Source organism: Rhipicephalus sanguineus, chromosome 4, assembly GCF_013339695.2.
Source record: "Rhipicephalus sanguineus isolate Rsan-2018 chromosome 4, BIME_Rsan_1.4, whole genome shotgun sequence".
NCBI classification, from domain to species: Eukaryota; Metazoa; Arthropoda; class Arachnida; order Ixodida; family Ixodidae; genus Rhipicephalus; species Rhipicephalus sanguineus.
This window is the reverse complement of record NC_051179.1, coordinates 103,967,732-103,989,469: the sequence shown is the minus strand read 5'-3', so window position 1 is coordinate 103,989,469 and position 21,738 is coordinate 103,967,732. Positions and strand designations below refer to the sequence as shown.

Here is a 21,738-nt window from a genome sequence, read left to right as displayed (position 1 = left end):
TAAACAAAATTTTGAATTTCCACTCTTTCAATGCGTTACAAACCTTCCCTGTCAAAATCAGTGCGTGTGTCGCCGAGCTTGTTGCATATTTTGTTGGATTGATTATAGTTACAAAAATAATTATTCGAGGACTGGTAACTGCAAACCTACGCCGAACTGTCGCTGAATAAAAAATTATGCACGTAGAATATTTAGTTTAAGCTCTGGTTGTTTTGAAAATGTTAGCGCGCTGATATCCTCCTGCAAAAAAATGATGTAAGATGACAATTAGCAGGCCTTACGTAGAAGCCAGAGCGACAAAGTTTATAGGAACGTTTTGAAGCGATGCTTGTATTGCATCACAAGTGTCGCTGGCGTTAAAGGTGTGACCGCGAAAAACCCTGGCGGCCGCGAGCGCACTGAAGTGCAGGCCTCTAAGGTGCGTCGGTCACATATGTACTTGTACGGGCCGTTTTTCAGTAACTGATGCTCTTTTGATCGTGGCTTATTTGTCGGCGATCAGTTCGTTTCTGATCAGGCAATCTAATCTTTCATCGAGGTTATCGAGGGGAGGTCGTTTCACGTTGCGACATTTCATTGTTGCCTGGTAATGAACGGATGACCGACGTTGTTGCTTGTAGCTGCTGAAGTGTTGCGCTGCTGAGCACCTGCATGACGGTCTCATTCCCGGCATGGAGGAAGGGAACAGGAGGAAGCATTCTAATGCGATAGGAAGGAAGAAAAAAGAAAAAGAAAGTAATACGTCAGTGTCGCACACTTCTCGCTTGCCCCTATTTGCCCGATAGGACAAGGGCTTCTGAAGCTTTTGACAGACGTTTGCTTTCTAGTTTATATGAAGCGTACTCTGCTAGTAGAGGTTCTTCCAAGTTCGTAGTGTTTAACTAGCACGTCTTTATTATCGTATAATTTTTGGCTTGTAGCAAATAAGGGTCATATAGCTCGTTTCGTAACGACACTTCCACCCATCTACTGGCGAAGATCCAAGTCCCATTGGCCTCTTACACCTCCGCGGGACGATTTTTGCTGAAAAAAAAAGGAAAATTCAAAAGTGTAATTTCATTACCAATGCAAAACATGCAACGAGTGCGTGTGGCATAACGATATAAACATTTAAATTTGACAAGGAAGATGCTATGAACATTTTCGAAACAGCGCAACGACGACGCGTACTGAAGAGAATAGAAGCACAAACCACAGCGCTGACTAGCAACTGAATGTTTATTAAAAGTATATCAAAGAAAAGAAGACAAAGAAGAAACTACACACCCCTCCCACTCATGTGACCTCATTCGAGCAAACGAAAACTGCAAAAGAAGCAGCAAGCCAGCATTGCATCTTGAAACGAAAAAAAACTTGAAAGAGACCACATGTACTCTCTAAGACAAGGAATTTTAAGGTACTGTTCTATCTAGGCTGGAGCCGCCGAGCGCTCCGCCGCGCGCGCCTCGCGGGTCTGCGCATTCCAGAGGAGTGACGTCATAGCCGCGGCAGACGCACTGGCTACGGCGCATGCCCAGCTATGCGCCCGCGTTGGCAGCAGCCAAGTCTGAGGTTGCGCCGGGCGTTGGGGCCATAGAGACGGCAGCGTGTTACTACACTGACCCCCACTGACGGAGCCGCCTTTGTGGCAATCAAGAAACAACCTGACGTTGAAAAAAAATAAATATACATGTGTCACATAATGCGTATACCGTGTGTGTGAGTCATTGAAGGAGCAGTGAGCATGATAATCAAGCTAATCCTAGACAACAAGGAAAGCTAAGAATAATCAGCTGGACTTTAGCTCATGCTACGTATATCCCGGTATAGCCGAGCTAAGCCACTGCTAAATTTTTCTACGACGTGAACGCTCTGCGTTGTCTTGGCGTCGTGTCTTTTTAATTTTCTCACAGTGGTTTACGTCACAGCTCGGCAATGCGAGCACACTACCACGAGGCAAGCGCCACCGTGTGAGAGCGAGAGCATGTTCCGTGAGCTGCGCCGTCTCCTTTGTTTTGCCTATATTTTTACAGGGGTGGAAAAAAAAACGCTAGGTGGCGTCGAGGAATGTTCAAGCACTGACATCGCGCCTTGCAGGTTTCATCTGTTTGTGTGTTCTGCTCCAGACGCAGAAAATTTTACACGATTAGACTTGTGAATCCACTCGTAGTCCGTGGGCATCAACTATATGGTCCGGGAGCTGTTTTCCAGGCTACCATGAGAGAAAGAATGCCGCCACTACGTGGTCGCTGCGCCAAGCCTACCAGCAGTAGGAAAGACGCTGGCAGCTATGCCGGCGATGCCGGCAATGCAGCCGCTGACGGTGGCCCAAACAACTGAGCCTCGCGCGGCAAACACCGACGTGCAATTAACCAGCCGTGAGAATCGCACGTAAGAATTGGTATGAACTTTACGGAGCCCCACCCTCCGCAAGGCTAGAGGGCGGTACTCACCCTCCGCCACCAGAAACAGCAAACAATTATCGTCTATCTGCAGATTCGAGATCCATTCTGAAGTTCTCCCGAAACATCTTTATGTCCTGTGCGCCTTCCTATATTTAATTTTACTGCCTGCATCGCCAGCCTGTATAGTATCGATGCAATGGTTAGTGGTCTATTTGAGCGAATGTTATCCTTTTCTTCCTTGCCTTTATAGATTAGGTTTATTCTACGTTTTCGCCAACTGTCCGGTATTTGCCTGTCCTTTAAGCATTTTTCTACGGCTTTCAACTGTGCTTCTTTGGTGTTATGTCCTAGTTCGTTAATGAGGCTGACGGGAACCCCATCTAAACCCTGGGCAGCGCACTTTGCAATAGACCTTTTTTCAAGCAATACCAGAACGCCCCGCGGGCGTGCCTAGCACTATAGGAAAAGTGTGAACGCCGAGCGAGCCGCCTTTTCCGTGGCTCGCTTCTCGTGAAACGAAAAGAACGCGTCACGGCTTGTTGACTGTTATTAAATCCTAAATAATACACATCTCCGCACGTACCTGCATGTATCTCTACGCATGGAATGCGAGGGGAATAACGCAGTAAGACGGTGTAGGTATTAGCGAGCGGATGTATATCGGATGTAGCAGTTAAGCGGCATGCGAGCTATCGTGCGCCGATACATGTTATTGAAACCCTGTCTAAACGTCCATAAATAAACAGATTGAGAAGCTCTATGCATGATTTACCTAATATTTGCGGCACGCTACGCACTGCGCGATTGTTGCTGCCCCTTATCGACAATCCGCTCTCCTGCCGAGCGTACCTGGTACCGGTTGGCTTTTGTTGCGTCCCGACCAGTTGGTAGATGCCGTACCAGTCAAATAAACTGCTGTCTGCTTGTGCTTTGAAGCCTTCGTCTGTATACTGTTTAACGACGTATTAAACGTAGCACACACACACACACACACACACACACACACACACACACACACACACACACACACACACACACACACACACACACACACACACACACACACACACACACACACACACACACACACACACACATATATATATATATATATATATATATATATATATATATATATATATATATATATATATATATATATATATATATATATATATATATATATATATATATGTCAGTTCTTATATGTGAGGCCCAGTATGTAATGTACTCATATATCTGTTGAAGTGAAACATTCTAAATGCCCCACACTGATTTACGACAACCATACCGTAGGGTCATCGCACATTTGAAAGCGCATTGTCGACTCTTATACTAAAATGATGATACAGACTCAACATTTCTAGTTGATAGGTACGCCTTTCGTGCTTAGCGATACTGACCGACGGGAAGCTTGATAAGTACACGAAAAAGAAAGAAGAAACAGGACTAACACTGCCACTTTTTGAATTTCTCTTTAGGTGTCGGTATGGACTTCGCAATTCTCACTAGAGAATATTCTTGCGAACCTATTTGCTAGAGGATGAGTTTGCTAGCAGCTATGGAATTTAAATCTTCGGTTAATAACTTCTGTTGATATAATGTCAGTTTGTGGTACTGCATGCGTCATCGTGCCCAAAGCTATTGAAGCGCTTTCTTGTTTGCCGATACACGATATTTGTTTCCGTTCTCGGCCCGTTCGGGCTGACTTTCCCAAAATATCGCTACTGTCTGTACTGCGTGTTGCGCGAAAGCCTGGTGTTCGGTTTTGGGTCTACAGGATTTAACAGCGAAGCTGTTTAGCAAAGCGTTCTTTTTACACCTCCTGAAAGAATCATGACACCCCCTTGGTGCCTGGAACACCCTAAGCTTCGTTTGACAGTGCCAGTGGTTCGAAAGAAGGCAGAGCTCTCATCGCCAGCTTTAAAGCAGGTGTCTCTGCTGATGCTACACGAGGAATACGCAGACCATATTAAACTTTACACGGATGGCTCGACAATTGTTAGGGGATCTGCAGGAGCTGTTAGCTTCCCTGAAAAAACCGAAATCTATAATTTTAGAGCGTCTCATAGGACTACGTCGACTGCTGTGGAGCTTGCGGCACTCCGCAGTGCACTTCGAAGAATCGAACTAGAGTCACCACAGAAATGGGGCATATTTACAGACTCGAAGACAGCCCTGCAGTGTCTGTCATCAGCTTTACGTCGTGGTGCACAAAACCAACTAGTATTAGAAATAAGAAAAACCTATCAGCAATTAAAAGACAAAGGGCATGACATAACTTTTCAATGGCTTCCAGGCCACTGTGGCATCGACGGCAATGAACATGCCGATAACTCTGCAAAGAATACTGATGAAGGTGGCGAGCAGGAAGCCATTCCATTATCACGAACCGATGCAGCATCAAAGATTCTCTCGCTCGCACGTGATCTAACGCATTCAATGTGGAATACGTCCGGTTTTCTGCATACCCGCGTTCACCGTCTGGATCCGTCACTTCAACTTCAAATTCCATTCGGACTATCCCGATCTGAAACAACACTCCTCTGCCACCTGTGGCTCGGAGTGTCTTTCACGAACAGCTTTGGTTACCGAATCGTAATGGCAGACAGTGCTGCCTGTGCTCACTGTGGCAGCGAGGAAACCATTGCGCACGTCCTGTGTCATTGTCCTCACTACAGCTCCCAAAGACAACACCTCTCAGCAACGCTAGCACGCATCGATGACCAGCCGCTTTCTGAACAATCAATTTTGGAGTGCCGGAACGTTGGAGCTTCTAACCAGAAAGCGACGAAGGCGCTGCTGAAGTTTCCCCGCTCAACCGACTTCACTAAACGACAATTGTTATAGCGCAAAAGCAGGACAAAGACAAAAGGTACACGAAGACGAGCGCTAATTTCCACCTGGGTTTATTGTGCAGAACACGAAAATATATAGGTGGCACAACCACGTGACAAAAGATGAGCAATGGAAAGATGAGCAAAGCAAAAAAATCAAACACCAAAGATATACAAAAAGAAAGCAAAGAAAACATCAAGGAAAAGAAAAAAAAAAAAAAAAACTATCACTAGTTGCGCGCACCGACACTTTCCAGAAGCCTTAATTCCTTCTCTGAGAGAGAAGGAATTTTCATGTTCTGCACAATAAACCCAGTTGGAAGTTAGCGCTCGTCTTCGTGTACCTTTCGTCTTTGTCCTGCTTTTGTGCTATAGCAATTGTCATGACCTACCAACTAGCCCAAGCGGCTACCCTTCACTAAACGACTATGATGCTCCCGTGGTTGAGTGTGCGCGCGCTTTCTTTCTTTTTTTACTCTTTTTCTTTACATACCTTTCTATCCCCCCTTACACCTTCCCCAGTGCAGGGTAGCAAACCGAGCAACTTCTGGTTAACCCCCCCGGCCTTTCACTTAAGCTTTCTCTCTCTCTCTCTCTTTGAGTCGATCGCAGAAAAGTATCATCATCTTAACGGGTATGTGCCACTGTGCGGCTACCTGAGAACGAGTACAGAGAGCGAGAGAGCAAGCAAGAAAGAAACAGAGAGACGGAAAGAAAGATATAATGAAAGAGAAAAATTCTTGCCGAAAAAAAGATCCTTTACGAGGCGGGATTCGAACCCGTGTACGCTCGATCCGAAGGCTAGCGTTCTTAGTACTCGGCTATCCACGCACACTAGCAGAGCATAGCATAACCTTGCATAGTATAGTGTAGAAAGGAGGTGGGAAAAGGAAGTCAGCGTGAGGAGGAGAGATGTGATGGTGAGGAAGAGGAAAAGGATGAGGGGAGAGAATAAAGCGTAGAACAGAAAGAATGATAGAAATACAGAGAATAAAATGTGGAAAGTAAAAGAAAGAGAAACAGAGAGATCAACGAAAGGAAGAGAAAGAAGTAGAGAGAGAAAAGATAAAAAGAAAGAGGAAGCAAGCATCGCGTCATCTATAGTCGGATACAACCTAAAAAGTCCATAGAGGCCCCCCCCGGACGACCGAACTGCGGCAGCCGATGGCCTCCGCGACTAATAGTCCCACTCATGCACTTCGCAATGTTCTCCGAAGGCGGGGTCACCGGCCGTCCGGCTCGTGACGTCAGTCTGGAGTGCGCGCCCGTTGGTGCAGGCTTCTGTCCATCCGCCTTTGAGGGGGAAATGCCGCGGACTTCTAAAGTTGTATCGCACTATAGCGACCAGATACCGCACCACCTGGCCAAGCCGCGCATGCGCCCTTGCTAAGCCACGACCACCGACGGAGACATCGCGCGCAACTTCGTACTCCTGACGTCTAGCCGCGCATCCCGAAGCTAGACGTGTCGGTCGACGGGGAGTACGAGCAGCGACGAGTCCGTACTTCGCTGTGCCAAGCTTTGCGCGGCTTAGTGCAAACTGCCCGCAATTTTTTTGATTCTGCATTTTTTACCAAGATGGATGTGGGTGGTTAAAACACTGGCGTGAGCCTTAGAAATGCACCCATTAAAATACCTAATAAATAATTTAATAATCGACATTTTGTTCCTTCTGCGCAAATAAGACTCGTATTTTCAGGAAAGAAAGTTAACTAGTACGTTTGCAGAATGTGCACCAGTAGGTCCTGAAAACAAAAAAAGAAACATGTTCACGGCAAGCATCGCCACGTTCGTTCGAACTTAGAGTTGTGACAATCAGTCAACGCAGTGATTTTACCAGGGTCATGTCTTCAGTGCTGCCTTCGCTAATCAGGAGGCTGTCCTCGTCGCCGACAACGGTGACTTCTGTGTACGTACGTGTTTGTGAGGTGCTTTGCATGTTTAAGCTCATCGTTGATCACCACGTAAGATTAGTCTCGGTCCACCCTAAATATTCGTACAAGAGCCCTACCCCAGCACCCATGCTCCCGCCTCCTACTCATCCTTCCCTGGCTCTAAGCTCTAATAAGCAATGTTTTAACCTGTATATATGTTTATGTAATATACTTCCAGAAAGCCGAATAATAAGGAAGACAGAAGCGGAATTAGGAACTTACTTGTGTTGCACATGGAGAAGCAGTGACGCAGTGCGGGAAAGTAGCCATCGCCGTTAGAGACATTAACCCTCCTGCATTTATTTTCTTTACTGTCATAGTGAAACCGTGTGATATTGCCGTCGTTCATCGAACGTCGATAAGGGGTTGTGCAGTTGACAAGATTCTTTTCCTTGATGTACTTTATGACTGAAAATTTCGTAGAAAACGTCTCCTGAGCAAAGAAGGCCACTATAGCTACATCAATCGATGCGAAACACTTATTCAAAAACACTTCGCGCTTTCTTACTGATGTACACGGTGCGTCAAAACTTCTCACATGGATTCTCATGGGAACGTTTGACGAAACCCTGTACATTACCTCCAACACACCATAACAGAAAGTGCACGTGAATCTTCTTGCTACGCGGGGATCTTCCTGCTAGTCACATTACACAAAACACTACCCCGCACCTCCCTCAGAAATGCTACGTTATGCTGCATAGTACAGAATCTCTGTCTATGGAAACACCACGAGGTCGAGCAGAACCGATCACTGGGAACACGACTTCATCCCATTTTTCACTTCCTTGTCCTCTTCTATGTTTTACAGTGGTACATACAAGCCGAACCTTAATAAAACCCCCCAGCACAATCTCATCCCATGCTCGTGGAAACACGTATACATCACGGAAAGTAAGCTGATAGGCCCATAATTCTTCAAGTACTTTTATGTGTCTTTTCTTGTGTATCAATATAATGTTCGCACATTTGCAGCTGAGTGGAACTGCTGCTGTGTTGAAGCACTGAGTGTAAAGCGTAGCAAGTTTCTTCCAAACAAATTCTGCTCCGCCTTTAATAAATCGGTTGCTATTTCGTAACCTCCGGCCGCTTTCCCCCGTGGCATATTCGTATGGCCATTCTAACCTCGTCGGTAGTTACATATGGAAGTTACGCATCTCTCTCGACATTACTGTCGCTCGAGGATGGATTCCTTGCTTGTGAGCTATATCGCTCAGCGCAGAATTCCTCTGCTACCCGACCTATGTCTTTAAAATTGTTGACAATATTTCCCGGCTTGTTCTTTAGAGCGTGAATTTTATTCCTGCCTAAACAGAGTTTCCTTTTTGCTATTCTGATGCTGCTTCCCTTTTTTTTACTGCTGCCTCTATCGCTTTCACGTTGTAGTGCCTTATCTCACTGACTTTCTTCTTATTGATTACCTTTCTTAGCGCAGCGCTGTTAGATCAGTTGCTGTTTCCGTTAATTACCTCGATGTCAGTATTTTCCCGTTGTACTGAAACCTCCTATTTGTTCTTGATCGCAATCACAAATTGTTCTCATTTTGCCCTGCCTATGTCTAGGCTGAGTTGTCTTTTTCGTGGCTAATCTTGCTGTAGTTCTTCGCAGACTAAGGGCTATACTCGCCCTCACTAACCTATGTTCACTGCCTTTTACCTCGCCTATGACAACAATGTCGTATTCTATGGCTGTGTTGCCACATAGATAAACATCTATTTCATGCTTTCTTTGTCCGTTACGGCTTTTCCATGGCCACTTCGTATTTCTACGCCTCTCGAAGAAGGTCTTCATTATGCGGAGCTGATTCGGTTCTTGGAATTCTACTAACATATCTAGTCTGTCATTTCTAAAGTGAATACCGTAGTTACCAATTGCTTCCCCTACAGTTTGTTTTGTTCCTACTTTTGCATTGAAAACTCTCACGATTATGGTTTACTGGGGACGTTCTTCTTTCACTGTTACTTCAATATCCTCGTATAGTTTCTACATCTCCGTCGTCATGCCTGGTTGTTGGAGCGTAGACCTGTACTACTTTCAGCTTGCATTTCTTGTTCAGTTTTATCACGAGCATTAGGTCTGCCGGGGCGAGGTCCTTGCTATGAATCAACGCAGGAAGGATTTTTTTTCGAGACACACGTTTCTTTCTTAGACACAACAAAATGAATCAAATAGACAGTTATGCCAATGAATGAATAGGGGGACGTTACTTATTGTCTTTAACTGTAACGCAGTAATATGACGTGAATTGAAATGAGCTGAAAAAGCACAAAAAATTTGCCTGTTGGTCGGTGCGATCTGAACCCACATAATTCGAAGGTTGTGGGTTTGGATCCCACCCAAGGAAAAGGTAATTTTTCGTTCACTTCAATTCATTTCAGTTTACGTCATAATTACTACACTATACAGTTAAAGACAACACATATTATTGTCCCCTATGCTTTCTTTGTCCTAACTCTATGTTGGCCTTATGCATCACATTTCTCTCTCTCTGTCTCTCTGTATGTTAGGTTCATTTGGTTGTGTGTAACGACTAAAGGTTACACGGGTTCAGCTGTAACCAATAAAGAATAGGATGCTGCGGTACTATTCGCAATACCCATGAACTGTAGGTGGCGCGCTGTGCGATTCAAGATGATGCCCGGAGGAGGGTCAACCCGTGTTCTACCACAGGGAAAGATAGGACGTGTGGACGCACACTTCGTGCCACTTTGACCAGATGATATCATGAGCTGCATTGAACTGAATATCAGGCCAAAATACTTGCCCAAATCATGGAAAGTGCTGAATGCTCGCTACCTCATTATTTACCGCGGTGCAAAAGGTTATATTTCAGCTCCGTTGCATGCATCAACGATGCTTTGCGAAATCTTGTGCGTGCTAAAGGAAACGTATGAACTGAACGGCTTTCCAAGTATACGTGTCGCGCCTGCCTGACGGATTGGCCGTAGTAATAGGCCGCCAGGGCCGTCAGCGAGTAACGCCATCGTTGCTGCAAGGGACAGCCTGACGATAGTTTATAAACACGTTTCGCGGTCATCATTACTTACGTGGCCAAGAACACGGACTGTGCAGTTCATCTCGTCCGGATGTTGCAGCTGATTAGCGCCCCAAAACGAATGCACACGCATGCTTTTCGCAACGTTGAAGAATTTCTCAACAGCGACGCCCTTGGGAGGGTAATGGTGAAGTCCATTTGGTAACTTAGTGGCGTGGCTTGTGGCCGTGGCGGCCCGTTTCACTTGCGCTCGTAGGGCCTGTTCGTAGCATGCGGCCACAAAATTTGTGCTATATGCATCGCACCAGAAAAATTATGCTTTTATTTTGAACTCAACACTTCTGTACAACCAGTACACTCAGTGACTTACGAGTGTGTAAAGCACTCCATACAAATGGTTAACCAGCGAAGCACGTTAATGAGACTCGCTCCGCATGAGCTAGTAGCAGTATCTTCTTAAAGGCCCCCTCACCAGGCCACATATCAAATTTTAGTTAGACGCTGGAAGTTGTTGTGTGCCGAATGAAGAGCAGTATGCCGCAAGAATTTTTCAGATCAATTCATTACGAGCTCAGAAAAACAATAATTTGTAGCGGCGCGAAACCATGATGCGAGGAGGCGAGTTTCAAACCCTTGCCACTCGCCCCGTGTAGCCTTCGCAAGCCAAATCCCTTCCCTGCCCTCTTCACTTGACACATACGCATGAACACGTTATGCGCATGCATGGTCACGTGCGCATGACGTGCCCGAGCCAGCCCGAGCACGCGAGCGGCGTTGCACGGCCGCTACCTTTTTTTTATGTAGCGGCCATGGGCGTTTTGTCGGCGTTCTCTGTTGTGTACTGCCTGTTTCTGCGGGACGGGCATGAAAGTTGAGACACTTGTGCGGGCACGAGAGTGGCGGTATCATGAGCCAATGCCGCATTAACGTTTACTTGGACGCGGTAGAATAAACGAGCATAATGAGTGCTCGAACGCGCCAGAACATTACCTTCTTTTCCAAAGCTGGCGTCTGCTCGATGCGCTAACCGCGGGGACACGAACGCATGGGAAAGGGAGGCACATTAGCCCCGCATCTCGCTGCAATTCACGAAAAAAAAAATGAAAAAGACGCACACATTTCCTTTGTCTGTCTCATTATTTCTCTCAAGTTTTATTAATCTATCCAAGCAACAAATTACACAAACTACACATGCCGTGTCAAATAATTATCGCAGTGTCATGTGCTACTGTTGGCGACGTCAGAGCACAGTCGTCTACGTAGAGGAGCGACGTCACAGCGCTACCATCTACGTAGGGCCATTTTCTCATGTACGTCATCCCCTCATTCTCGGGGCGCGCGCCCACGAGAGGAAGGGCAAGCAGCGTTCACCTTGAAATTTGATCCATTTCCGCGGCGCGTAGCGTTGCAAATTTTGGCAGACGTGATCGTGAACGCCCAGTGTATGCATTGCGCTCGTTAGCTCAAAATTGTCAAACCTGGTGAGGGGCCCTTTAAGCACCGCCACTATCGGTGCTTCCACAGCCTTCGATGTCCTGTGAAAAATCCTCGTCGTCAAGGTGGTCTCTTTCAACATCGCTGTCAAAAGAAATCTGAAGAATTTCCTTCCCTGAGAGTCGCCTCGCCTTCTCCACGTTCTGGGCTCAGAGAACACTTGGATTGAATTGCATTCCTGGCCCCACCCTTTGTAACGGGCGGGCATCAACGAACGCCCTGGCCTTGAGGATGTTTACTGTACATTGATATACGAGAGCTTGCGCAATGTAAGAGAGCTTGCACTACTGGTGTTTGGCAGCTATAGCACCGTTGGACGTCGATGCACCCACGATGACTTTGCACATGTCCATCCTGACGACGAACGTCCATATCAATGACACAAATCTTTGTGGTTGCTGTAGTAGTTAACGCTGAGAGCGCAATCAGAGAAAGCGGTGTGGCAGCCAGAAGTGACGTAGCCACTCCGTCACCAATGGTGACGTAGCCACTCCGTCACCATTAGGAGCGTCAGTGGGCGAAAAGCCAAGCGCCTGCTGTAGTGTGGTTCCATCTATAGACGCTGTAGTGAGGCCCTCGCAGTTCGCGACCAAGTATTTGGTTGTCTCCTGGTCTGCACCACACCCTCGGCACATTGCAATACCCACACTGTCATCAAAGTGCCGGCGGTATGCCAGAGTTCTGAGAGCGCCGGCTGCTGGCTACACTGTTGTCGAAGAGAGGTTCGACGTGGATCTCTTGTTTATATTGCCTGTAGATCTTCAGTGTAGTCTCCTCCTCCGTGTCTCGCTGCCAAGTGTCAGCCTTGGTCGTAACTGGTTCTTAACTGCTTTGGCCCGCTTACGCTCGGTGTCCTGCACAGGGCTCGCCTAGAAGCTGTACTTCCTGCTGAGGTGCTGCAGTCTTTTCAACCATCTGGTGCGGATACCGTTGCGGTGCCGTTCCGAGTCGCTGCGGTGCCGTTGCAGATACCGTTGCTAGTCTAACACTCGCCGTGCCCAGCGAGGTGGCCGCATCAGGCGCAACCTGCCTTCATAAGGCAGCTTGCTGCGTGCCTCCCGCGCTTCGAAACAGGACCAACCCAGGTCACCCTGGACTGCCTCGTTGGTAACGTTGCCGTGGCAGCCCATAGCCAGTTTCCCTACGGTGCACTGACTGCGTTCAAGCCACTCCCGGGTCTGCGCAGCGGGGCACACATTGCATTGACAAAAGTCAGCGCTGGCACGGGTACCATCTTTGATAGTTCGCGTACCATAATGGGGTGGTTGAAACCCCACAGGCACCTCTATTTGGCCGGCCTTCTGGGATATTTGTCTCAGGTGCTTCTCATGGATTGCTGTACAACCTAGCTGTGTACAGAAGTTCACTCCGAGGTATCGGTACTCGGGTGCTTGGGGCAGCATGTCCTCCACATGGTAGTGTCAGCAAAGCGGGAAGCACCGGGCCAGAGAAGTTGACCACCCCCAATTTCTTATTGAACCGCAGTCCCAATGGCGCCATGACTTCAGCACAGCTGGTAACGAGGGTCTGTAGGTCGCCACTATTTGCCGCCAGCAGCACGACGTTGTCAGCGAATACTACTCCCGGCAAGTCTTTGAGCCATCGCTTATGCGCTCCGCCACAAAACCCAGCCCAGGGGCTAGTATTTGGGCTCTTCACCCGTGACATACAGCATATAGAGTAAGGGTGAGAGAGGGCAGCCCTGTTTTAAACCTTTGTCCACCTTTAGCTCACTCGAGTAGGCGCCGTTTAGGGTGGCTGCGACAGAGCGATCTCCATACAGACGTCCGAGAAACCCAGTATATGTGGGCAGCATCCCAAGTGCCTTCAGATGCTGCAGCAATAGCTCGTGTGGTGCACTGTCGTAAGCTTTCGACACATCTAGGAAGCAGCCAACCAGCCCCCGTTCCTCCTTTCGCTTGCAGTGTGCTGCCACCTGCCAACAACGTACAAAACAGGCAGCTCTGGCTATGAAAGCAACAGACGGGTGAAGGACGACGCTGAGAGCGAGACTGCTGATCAAATTTGTTCATCTGTGTTCCACTAAAGTAGGTATACACAGATTTGATCAATCAATCACGCTTTATCTCCATCGAAATGCTTCTGTTGAGTACAAGACTGAGCCCGCAACACGGCCCACACCTGGTTGTAGTTCATGATAGCCGTGGAGCAAACGCAGCCCCGAATGACTGCATGGTTCTGAACTTGTAAGATTTGTACAGCTCTTTTCTGACAAAATACAAAGCATGTCACTTTAATGTATGACCTCTTTATTACGAAGGCGGTTATATTATTAAGTTATAGAAGAGGACATCTCGAGCTCACGCGACTTGCCGCGTATAATATAATGGTTTTTCTCCACTACAGAAACACCGGCGCATGACAAGCGAAAGAGCGCGAGTTTGAACAGAAAAGGTCAGACAATAACATTTCACTAACCTACGTTGCTACAGAAAACTTCGCATCATAGGTAGCATGACTTGCCCAGGATTCTTCACTATGTATTTGCACGAAACGCTCGTGCTAGGCAAAAAAAAAAAAACAGATTTGTCTTGTTAAGGAGGGCCCGGTTTGTTTAATGATGCACAAAACATGGAAAGTAGCAGTGTTTCTTTCCTGCCTGCGCAATAGCAATCAGGCTAGAACAGCCGAACAAAGGAGCGGCCGCCGGTTTGTGGTCTGCTAACTCTTGTCCAGGTGTTTCTCCTGACATCCGCTTGGTGGCCTGACAGTCTTTGGGCATTGCGCATTCATAGTGGTGTTTCGGGATAGAGAAGACAAATCGGGTAGAAAGAAGAAAATAAAGTTAATCTAACTGCTGGTCAAAATACATAATACTAGTTACGGCTAGGTGTCGTGTTCCGCCGCCGCCTGACACTCGTACGAAATGACACGTAATGGGTCGAAATACTTACGTTTGCGATCCCACTCTGTGAGTCCTTTTCTGAAAAAAAGGATAAAGAATAAACAGAAAAGGCAGCGTTCGAGATAGCTTTCGAGCAGCGAAATGCCATGAATGTAAACAAATCTCGAGGGGTGGGGGCAGAATGCTCGGTAAATGCGTTCAAGGCATGGCGATTACTGGTTTACTCGTCGCCGTTAGAAAACGTGTCGAGCTCTACGCTATACTTGCCCTCAAAGGAGCTCCAAACTGGTCAGTTTTAAACAGATGGTTTGTATTTTCAGGGCAGTTACCATAGCGCTGCTATTCTTCGCAACTTAAACAAGACTTTTCCGATTGGGCACTCCAGCAAACTGCTCGAAGTGTTCCTCAGGAGCGCTAGCGTGGTATTTTAAAGCATCTCCCTTATCACTAAACAAGGGCAACGGCTGCATTTACCAACCTCGCGAAACACCGGGAGTTGACAACTGACAACCTGACATCGGAGTCTGTGCAAGGGTATGTATATCAAGGCCATTTACTAACAATGGGGAAGTGGGCTCTTATGAAAAGGAAATTCGTCAAAGAATAAGGATACAGTGAACACGTGGTCAGTTAGAGTGACGGAATTGATACCATATGATGGCAACGCAGGCCAGGAGAGCAGCTACAAGAGATCGAGCTACAAATCTGGGAAGTTCATAGTGGTATAATATATTCAGCGCGCACAAAATGGGGTGGGTGGGCGATCATGGGGAGAGACCTTCCTCCTGGGGCGTAATGCAAAAAGCAAAAGGTTTGCTGAAAACCAGAGTTCTACAGAAGTTTGCTACGAGGTCGAACAACTACGAGTACTGAAATAAGTCACTGCAGAGAGCATAGTAGCGGCGTTGAATGAACGAAAATGAGAGGACACTTGGGGTTCGCATTCAAGTGTAGAATGTAAGCGCTTGCAGTCACATTCGAATATGTTTCCCATTTGCCCGTCATGCTTCTCTCACGGGTGGATACCTCAACCGTGCCAGGATAAGGGAACGTCTTGGGCCCATGACATTTGGCGTTATAAACTCTGCTATGGCCCCTACTGCAAGTGGAGTTGCGGAGTAACCAAGCTGTCATTATTCGTCAATGCGCCATCATTTGAAAAGTAGCAAAGTACCTAAAATCCCTAGATTTTATCATTTCGCTGTTAAGTATCGATAACCATTGAAGCGGCGCCGACGAATGGCATTGGGTAACGCTCGTTTTCGGTAGCCATGTTCTTCCTAGCCCTTTTCCAGCGCCTGGTGAAACAGCGTCGCCCGCTCAATAATTACGGGGGATTGGCGGGGGGAGAAATGCGCGTCGCGTTTGCGTATCAGGGGCGTAGCCAGGGGGGGGTGGGGGGTTCAACCCCCCCCCCCCGAAATTTTTCAGTTTTGCTTGCGTATATATACACGCGCACATACAAACGCACGCACGAACATACATAAAGTATGGTTGAACCCCCCCCGAAAAAAATTTCTGGCTACGCCCCTGTTGCGTATTGTCCGCTGAAAGGTACGTGCCTAATGTACTTCAATGATCTTGGCTTTGTAAATCTTCTAGGTTAGGAAGAACATGGCAGCAGACGCCGGCTGCGCGTGAAAGAAGGTCGGGAGAGGAGGCAGTTGTCGCTACTTAGGTAAAGGTGATAAATCTGGGGACTTTAAAAGTACCAACTACGCGGCGCCAAGACAATCCACGAAGCTATGTAGCTGCAAAATTTGTTGAAGCCCTGGCTGGTGATGATGGTGAAATATTGTGGAGCCCTTAGTAATGCATGCGCCGCTTGAAACCGCTCACTTGTCTAGCAATCGGCATGGTGTGAGGCCTGGTGTGATTCTGCCCTTCTGCCGCGTAATTTATGACGCAGTACGTTGTATTTTTCAAAAGCAGTTTCAAGCAGTGGCGTCGCTCTGCGGTAAAACATCTGACTGCAACACAGAATGTCTGGCTTCGGTTCCGGCTCGGCCCCTGTTTTTTTTTTTCTTGAAGCAGACTCCAATTTACATATGAAAGAAGAAGAGAAACGAAAAAGGGGGGAAGACCAAAAATCTAACCGGGGTTTCAAAGGTGCGAGAGGATAAATGGCGGATGACGCCCACCTTTTCTAAGGTACGCTCGTGCGCTGTTTATTCAGGCCTGGACCGCCGCGTATTTTTTGCGCAGCCAATTTTTTCACTGACGACACCTCATCCCGGAAGGTCGTCTACACGGGTGTTAAGTAGAAGGCGAACTGGCAACTTACATTCCCGGTGATGTTAAATCGGGAGGCCTGACTGATACAGTTATGAAAGAAGCTGCCGTGGCGAGCGAGGGGCTTCCTAAGGTGTAAATAATAATAATAATAATAATAATAATAATAATAATAATAATAATAATAATAATAATAATAATAATAATAATAATAATAATAATAATAATAATAATAATAATAATAATAATAATAAATCATGGCGGCTTCGCGTTCGTGGTGCCCAGGCTGAAAGAAGAGGCTGAGCTGCCTTCCTGGTTTCTCTTTATTTTTCTTTCTTCCTCTTTCTGTTTGTTTATTGTATCTTTCTTTTTGTATGTTTTTTTATTTCTTTATTTCTTTGTTTCTCACTCTCTCTACTTCTTTCTTAATCTTTCTATATTTTTTCTCCCTCTTTCCTTTCTTTCTCTCTCTCTCTCTCTATTTATTCCTTCCTCTTTCTTTCTATCTCCTTTTCTCTCCGTTGCTTTCTAAGCTGGGCTGCCTTCCTTGTTTCTCTTTATTTTTATTTCTTTTTATCCTTTATTTCTTTTTCTCCCTGTTTCTTGTGTTTCTTTTTTGTATATGTTTCGTTCTGTTTATTTCTTTGACACTCTATCTATTTGTTTCTCTTTCTGGCTCTTTTTGTAGTCCTTTCTCTTTATGGCCTTTCTTTCTCTCTGTCTCTATTTATTGCTTCCTGTTTCTTTCTATCTCTTTCTCTCTCCCGGTTTCTTTTTCTCTCATTTTTCGTTTCTCTTTCTTTTTCTTTATTTTGTTTTTCTGTCTATTTATCTTTTTGTGTCTATATTCTCTCTATTTCTATCTATTTCTCGCTTCCTCCTTTCTATAGCTTTCTTTCTTTCTTTCTTTCTTTCTTTCTTTCTTTCTTTCTTTCTTTCTTTCTTTCTTTCTTTCTTTCTTTCTTTCTTTCTTTCTTTCTTTCTTTCTTTCTTTCTTTCTTTCTTTCTTTCTTTCTTTCTTTCTCTGCCTGTCTATGTTTTTCTGTCGTTATTCCTTCTATTTCTCTCTCTTTCTCTCTTTCTCTCTATGTCTGTGCTTTTCTGTCTTTTTATTTTTTTATATCTACGTTCTCTCCATTTATCTATTTTTCTCTTCCTCTTCCTTTCTATCGCTTTCCTTCTTTATCTCTATTTTTTATCTATGTCTTTCTCTCTCTCTTTTTCACGTGTTCGTTTTCGCTGACACTCGCACGTGCTGCACACGGTAGTGGGGCTAGCCCAATTCCTGCGGCGCATACCCACCTGAGGAGTTTTTCACGACGGAGCAAAAGTTGCGGACAGCTTAACACAGCTTTGCTGTTAATAAATGGCGGGGTTTTATGTGCCAAATCGACAATATGATTTTGAAGCACGCGGATGTGTGGGACTCCGGATTAATTTCGATAACCATGTGTTCTCTACCGTACGACTAAATCTAAGCGCACATGTATTGCTTGCATTTGGCCCCTTTCTCAGATAGAATCTCTGAATGTGGATATGAATCTACATGCAGTACAGAACTGACACGGCATGCTATCTGTTGTCCACGATTCTTGCTGGAGTCTGCTGCAGAGACGGCGACCCTGTTAATGAAAATTACCGAAGCTCAGCAATGACAAATGACGCAGCACAGTGAGTTAATAAAATTCTTAGATTCAGTGAACAAAGCTGAAATAACGAGAAACCTGGTGGAGGGAATAACTTTGAACAATCGTTTGAAAGGGCTCAACCATGGCGCCTTCTTTGTGATTGTGCATAAAAAAAGATTCAACGCCTCTCTGATGACCAGAAAGATCAGAATATGCGTCGGTACCTTGATGTGGCAGCGAAAAAAACGGTACGACTTGCAGCTTCTCCACGAGACGTCATTGCGTCGGCAGCAATCGAAAGCGAGTTCCTTTGCCGCGTTTTAAGTTAGTGCTACATAAAGACAGGATGCGGCGCCCCTTTATAAACACAAGTCCGGGTGATATATTATCTGAGGTTTCACGATATGATTATGAGGGACGCCGTACTGGAGGGTTCAAAAATTTTTTTACCATCCAGTACACGGGCTTTTAGCATTTCGCCTCCATCGAAATGCGACCGACGCGGCCGGGATCGAACCCGTGACCTTCGGGTCAGCAGCCGAGCACCATAACCACTGCACCACCTCGGCGGACCACGACGATAGGTGCGAGGCACTCTACCTACTGCGCTACCGATGCACATGAACGAGGCTTCACAAACGCGTCTTATCTCTCGCATGTCCTCCCTCTCACAGTGCTCTTGTTTGGCGGGAGTGGTGTCACCGTATGGGAGCGGTGAAGTAAAGTACTGCATTATGCCTACTAACGAGCGCCGACAGAGAACGCATCGATAGTTCCAGTGCAACGGACGCTGCCGGCGCAGTGCGGCGCAAACTCTACGGTCGGCGCAATGCGGCGTAAAACCGTGTTCAGACTATGTGCGCAACGTACAGATTGTAGGTAAGGATCGTGACCGTAAACGCATTCAACGTAATGAGCTTGTTCAGACGTTATTGTATTTAGCGTAAAGTACGCAATGTTTGGTGCGTAAATGTTGGCGGGCCCTCGACTTTTACGACAGCTACTGATGCAACCGTTACGTACAACCAATGGGCAAAGCAGTTTCGGTTTCCATTTTCCGTTGACGGGGCTTCCGTCCTTCCCAGATTCCACGTCTTCATGCGCGTCTTGAAATTCATGCAGTAGCATGCCTGTGCAGTTGGTTTACCGGTGTTTTTTGCGTTGTGTGCCCGTGGCCTGTAACCATGACCCGTGCGGAAGCGTTTTCGCTGTGCAGTAATGAAATACTCGTAGAAGAAGTGCGACAGAGGACCGCACTGTACGACTAGCGTCTGAAATCGTACCGCGAAAAGCAGCTGCAGGACGACGCCTGGCTGGAATATGGAGAGAGATTGTAATTTTGCAGCTGAACGATTGGTTTACAATGCACGAGCTGCAAAACCTTCAAGTCAAATACTTGCTGCAGCATATTGTGTCTGCCCCGGTGTGCGCATTGGTTGCTGAAGAAGCCGGCATAACTTAGTAGGATACATTTGTAGCGTTCATTGGCTGTCGCTCAATTTAGAACCTATTTTTTGCACTCGTATAGCGATGTTCCCAATTGCTTCATGAAGGCAGAACGGGCGTTCATAGAAGCCAAACTGGCCGCCCTAGCCACACCTCGGCCGGACTATAAGGTAGACACGACATGCGTTAATGAGAGCGCACATCACGTATCCCCTTTAGCCCAGCCAGCCCAGCCATGGCCAAACACGCGAACCTTGCTAGGCTGTAACAACTGTAGTGAGGACGCAACGCATTTTCAGAAGGCTGATTAGCTCGTCGTAAGAAACGTACCTTACCGAAGAGCTCATTGTGAACATACTAGGTCGTTAGCAACGCAAACGGACGATGCAGCTGTTACGCGATACGACATTTGTGACAGATGCGACTGTAGTCTGAACCCGACTTAAGCGGTGATCTGGTTAGGTGACGACGAAGTTACGTGCTTTGCCAGTGCTGGGCAGTATCGAAGATACATGTATCTTAGATACTATATTAGATAATTTATGGGTATCTTGTATCTGTATCGCGATACGTCTCGAGAGACGAGTATCTGTATCTGTATTTCAGATACATTCGATAATGTATCGTGTATCTTAAGATACAAGATACTTCTATCGCAACACAACCGTGCGAATCAATAATCGCTGGCCAAGCTCCGCTTCTCAAGCTGGTACTGGTGCCACTAAGCCATTTGAATAAGTCTAAGGGCAGTGACGCTATTTTATTTTTACGCCAGCGTCATCCAGTGAGGGTGGAAGATCAGGAAGACAAGCACGCGAACGTCTACGCCCAGCCCCCGTATACCTTTTGTTTCTCGATTTCTTTTCTCTTTAGTTGCGCCAATGCCGCGACACTTGCTCTTAGCCACTGTGTTGCGCCGCGTACTCCACTTCGTGCGGCGTCTATCGCGCCCATTCTGATGTTGTAACAGTGTCGTTATTGAAGATTCTCTTGCGCCTTGCTCCGTAGCGAAATGTGATGCGTGCAAGAATGGGGTTGCTTTGCGTCGCGTGTATTTTACATATCAGCGATTTGAAGGGTCTCGTGGATGTAAGTTTGGCTTGCGTGCAATGAATTAACTTATATGCAAATAAGATTCTAACAACTTTAGCACCACTGGTACTGATGCTAGATCTAATAGAGCAACCGTTCACCTAACAGAAAACATCTTGGCGCACCGCATTTTTCACTCCCATCTACATTTATTCAAAGAATTTATGAAATCATAATTTGATTATTAGCTCAAGTGCTTTTTGCGCTGTCATTTTGCATCACATGCATTACGCAGGTCTCTGCACTGTTTTTCCGGTCTGGTCACTGCAGTATGTCTTTTGTAACGCGCTCCCAAAATAAGATTTGCTTTATTCTTCTAACTGTCTGCTTTATTTCTACTACTGTTTACACATTCACACGTTGCCAAGGAGATTTTGAAAACAAATATATTATTATGTGGGCGTCCCTTGAGTATATAGTACAAAATATTCTGCTTGCCGCTTAAGAAAATAGCGAAATTGAGTTTGCATTATAATAACGGAAATCATTAGGAGCCATCTTAAAGATGTTAGGAAGGGGATTCGAGAAACGTTGTTTTACTGAATGCTCCGTTTTACTCACGAGCGTCCCAACGAGCCGTTTAAGGCAATTTTCCATAGGCACTGAATTTTCTATTGTCTCAACAGGTAAGTTGAAGATACTTCATGCTCATATCTGTTAAGGGCGCCGTCTGTATTGTGTGTTTGTACTCATTCAATGTGAATGTTTGATACACAACCACCTCTCTGTTTTACTTATATTTGTTTTCTTGTTTTAGGCCTTCTTAAATATTTTTCGCATTACTAATCGCCACGTAATGGGAGCTATAAGCGGCAATATCGCGTATAGCG

The 21,738-nt window shown here is 46.2% G+C and overlaps 1 protein-coding gene across 1 annotated transcript in view; it reads right to left on the bottom strand.

Moving 5' to 3' along the window:
* Positions 1 to 857: 857 nt before the first annotated feature.
* Positions 858 to 21,738, bottom strand: part of LOC119388909 (tissue factor pathway inhibitor) — a 33,348-nt gene continuing 12,467 nt past the window's right edge. Inside the window, exons 3-5 of the mRNA XM_037656270.2 lie at positions 14,560 to 14,588; positions 7,378 to 7,563; positions 858 to 1,023 (exon numbers count right to left, since the gene is read on the bottom strand). Coding sequence (XP_037512198.1) covers positions 896 to 1,023; positions 7,378 to 7,563; positions 14,560 to 14,588 — 343 coding nt within the window. The 3' untranslated portion in view covers positions 858 to 895. The remainder of the gene's footprint in view (positions 1,024 to 7,377; positions 7,564 to 14,559; positions 14,589 to 21,738) is intronic.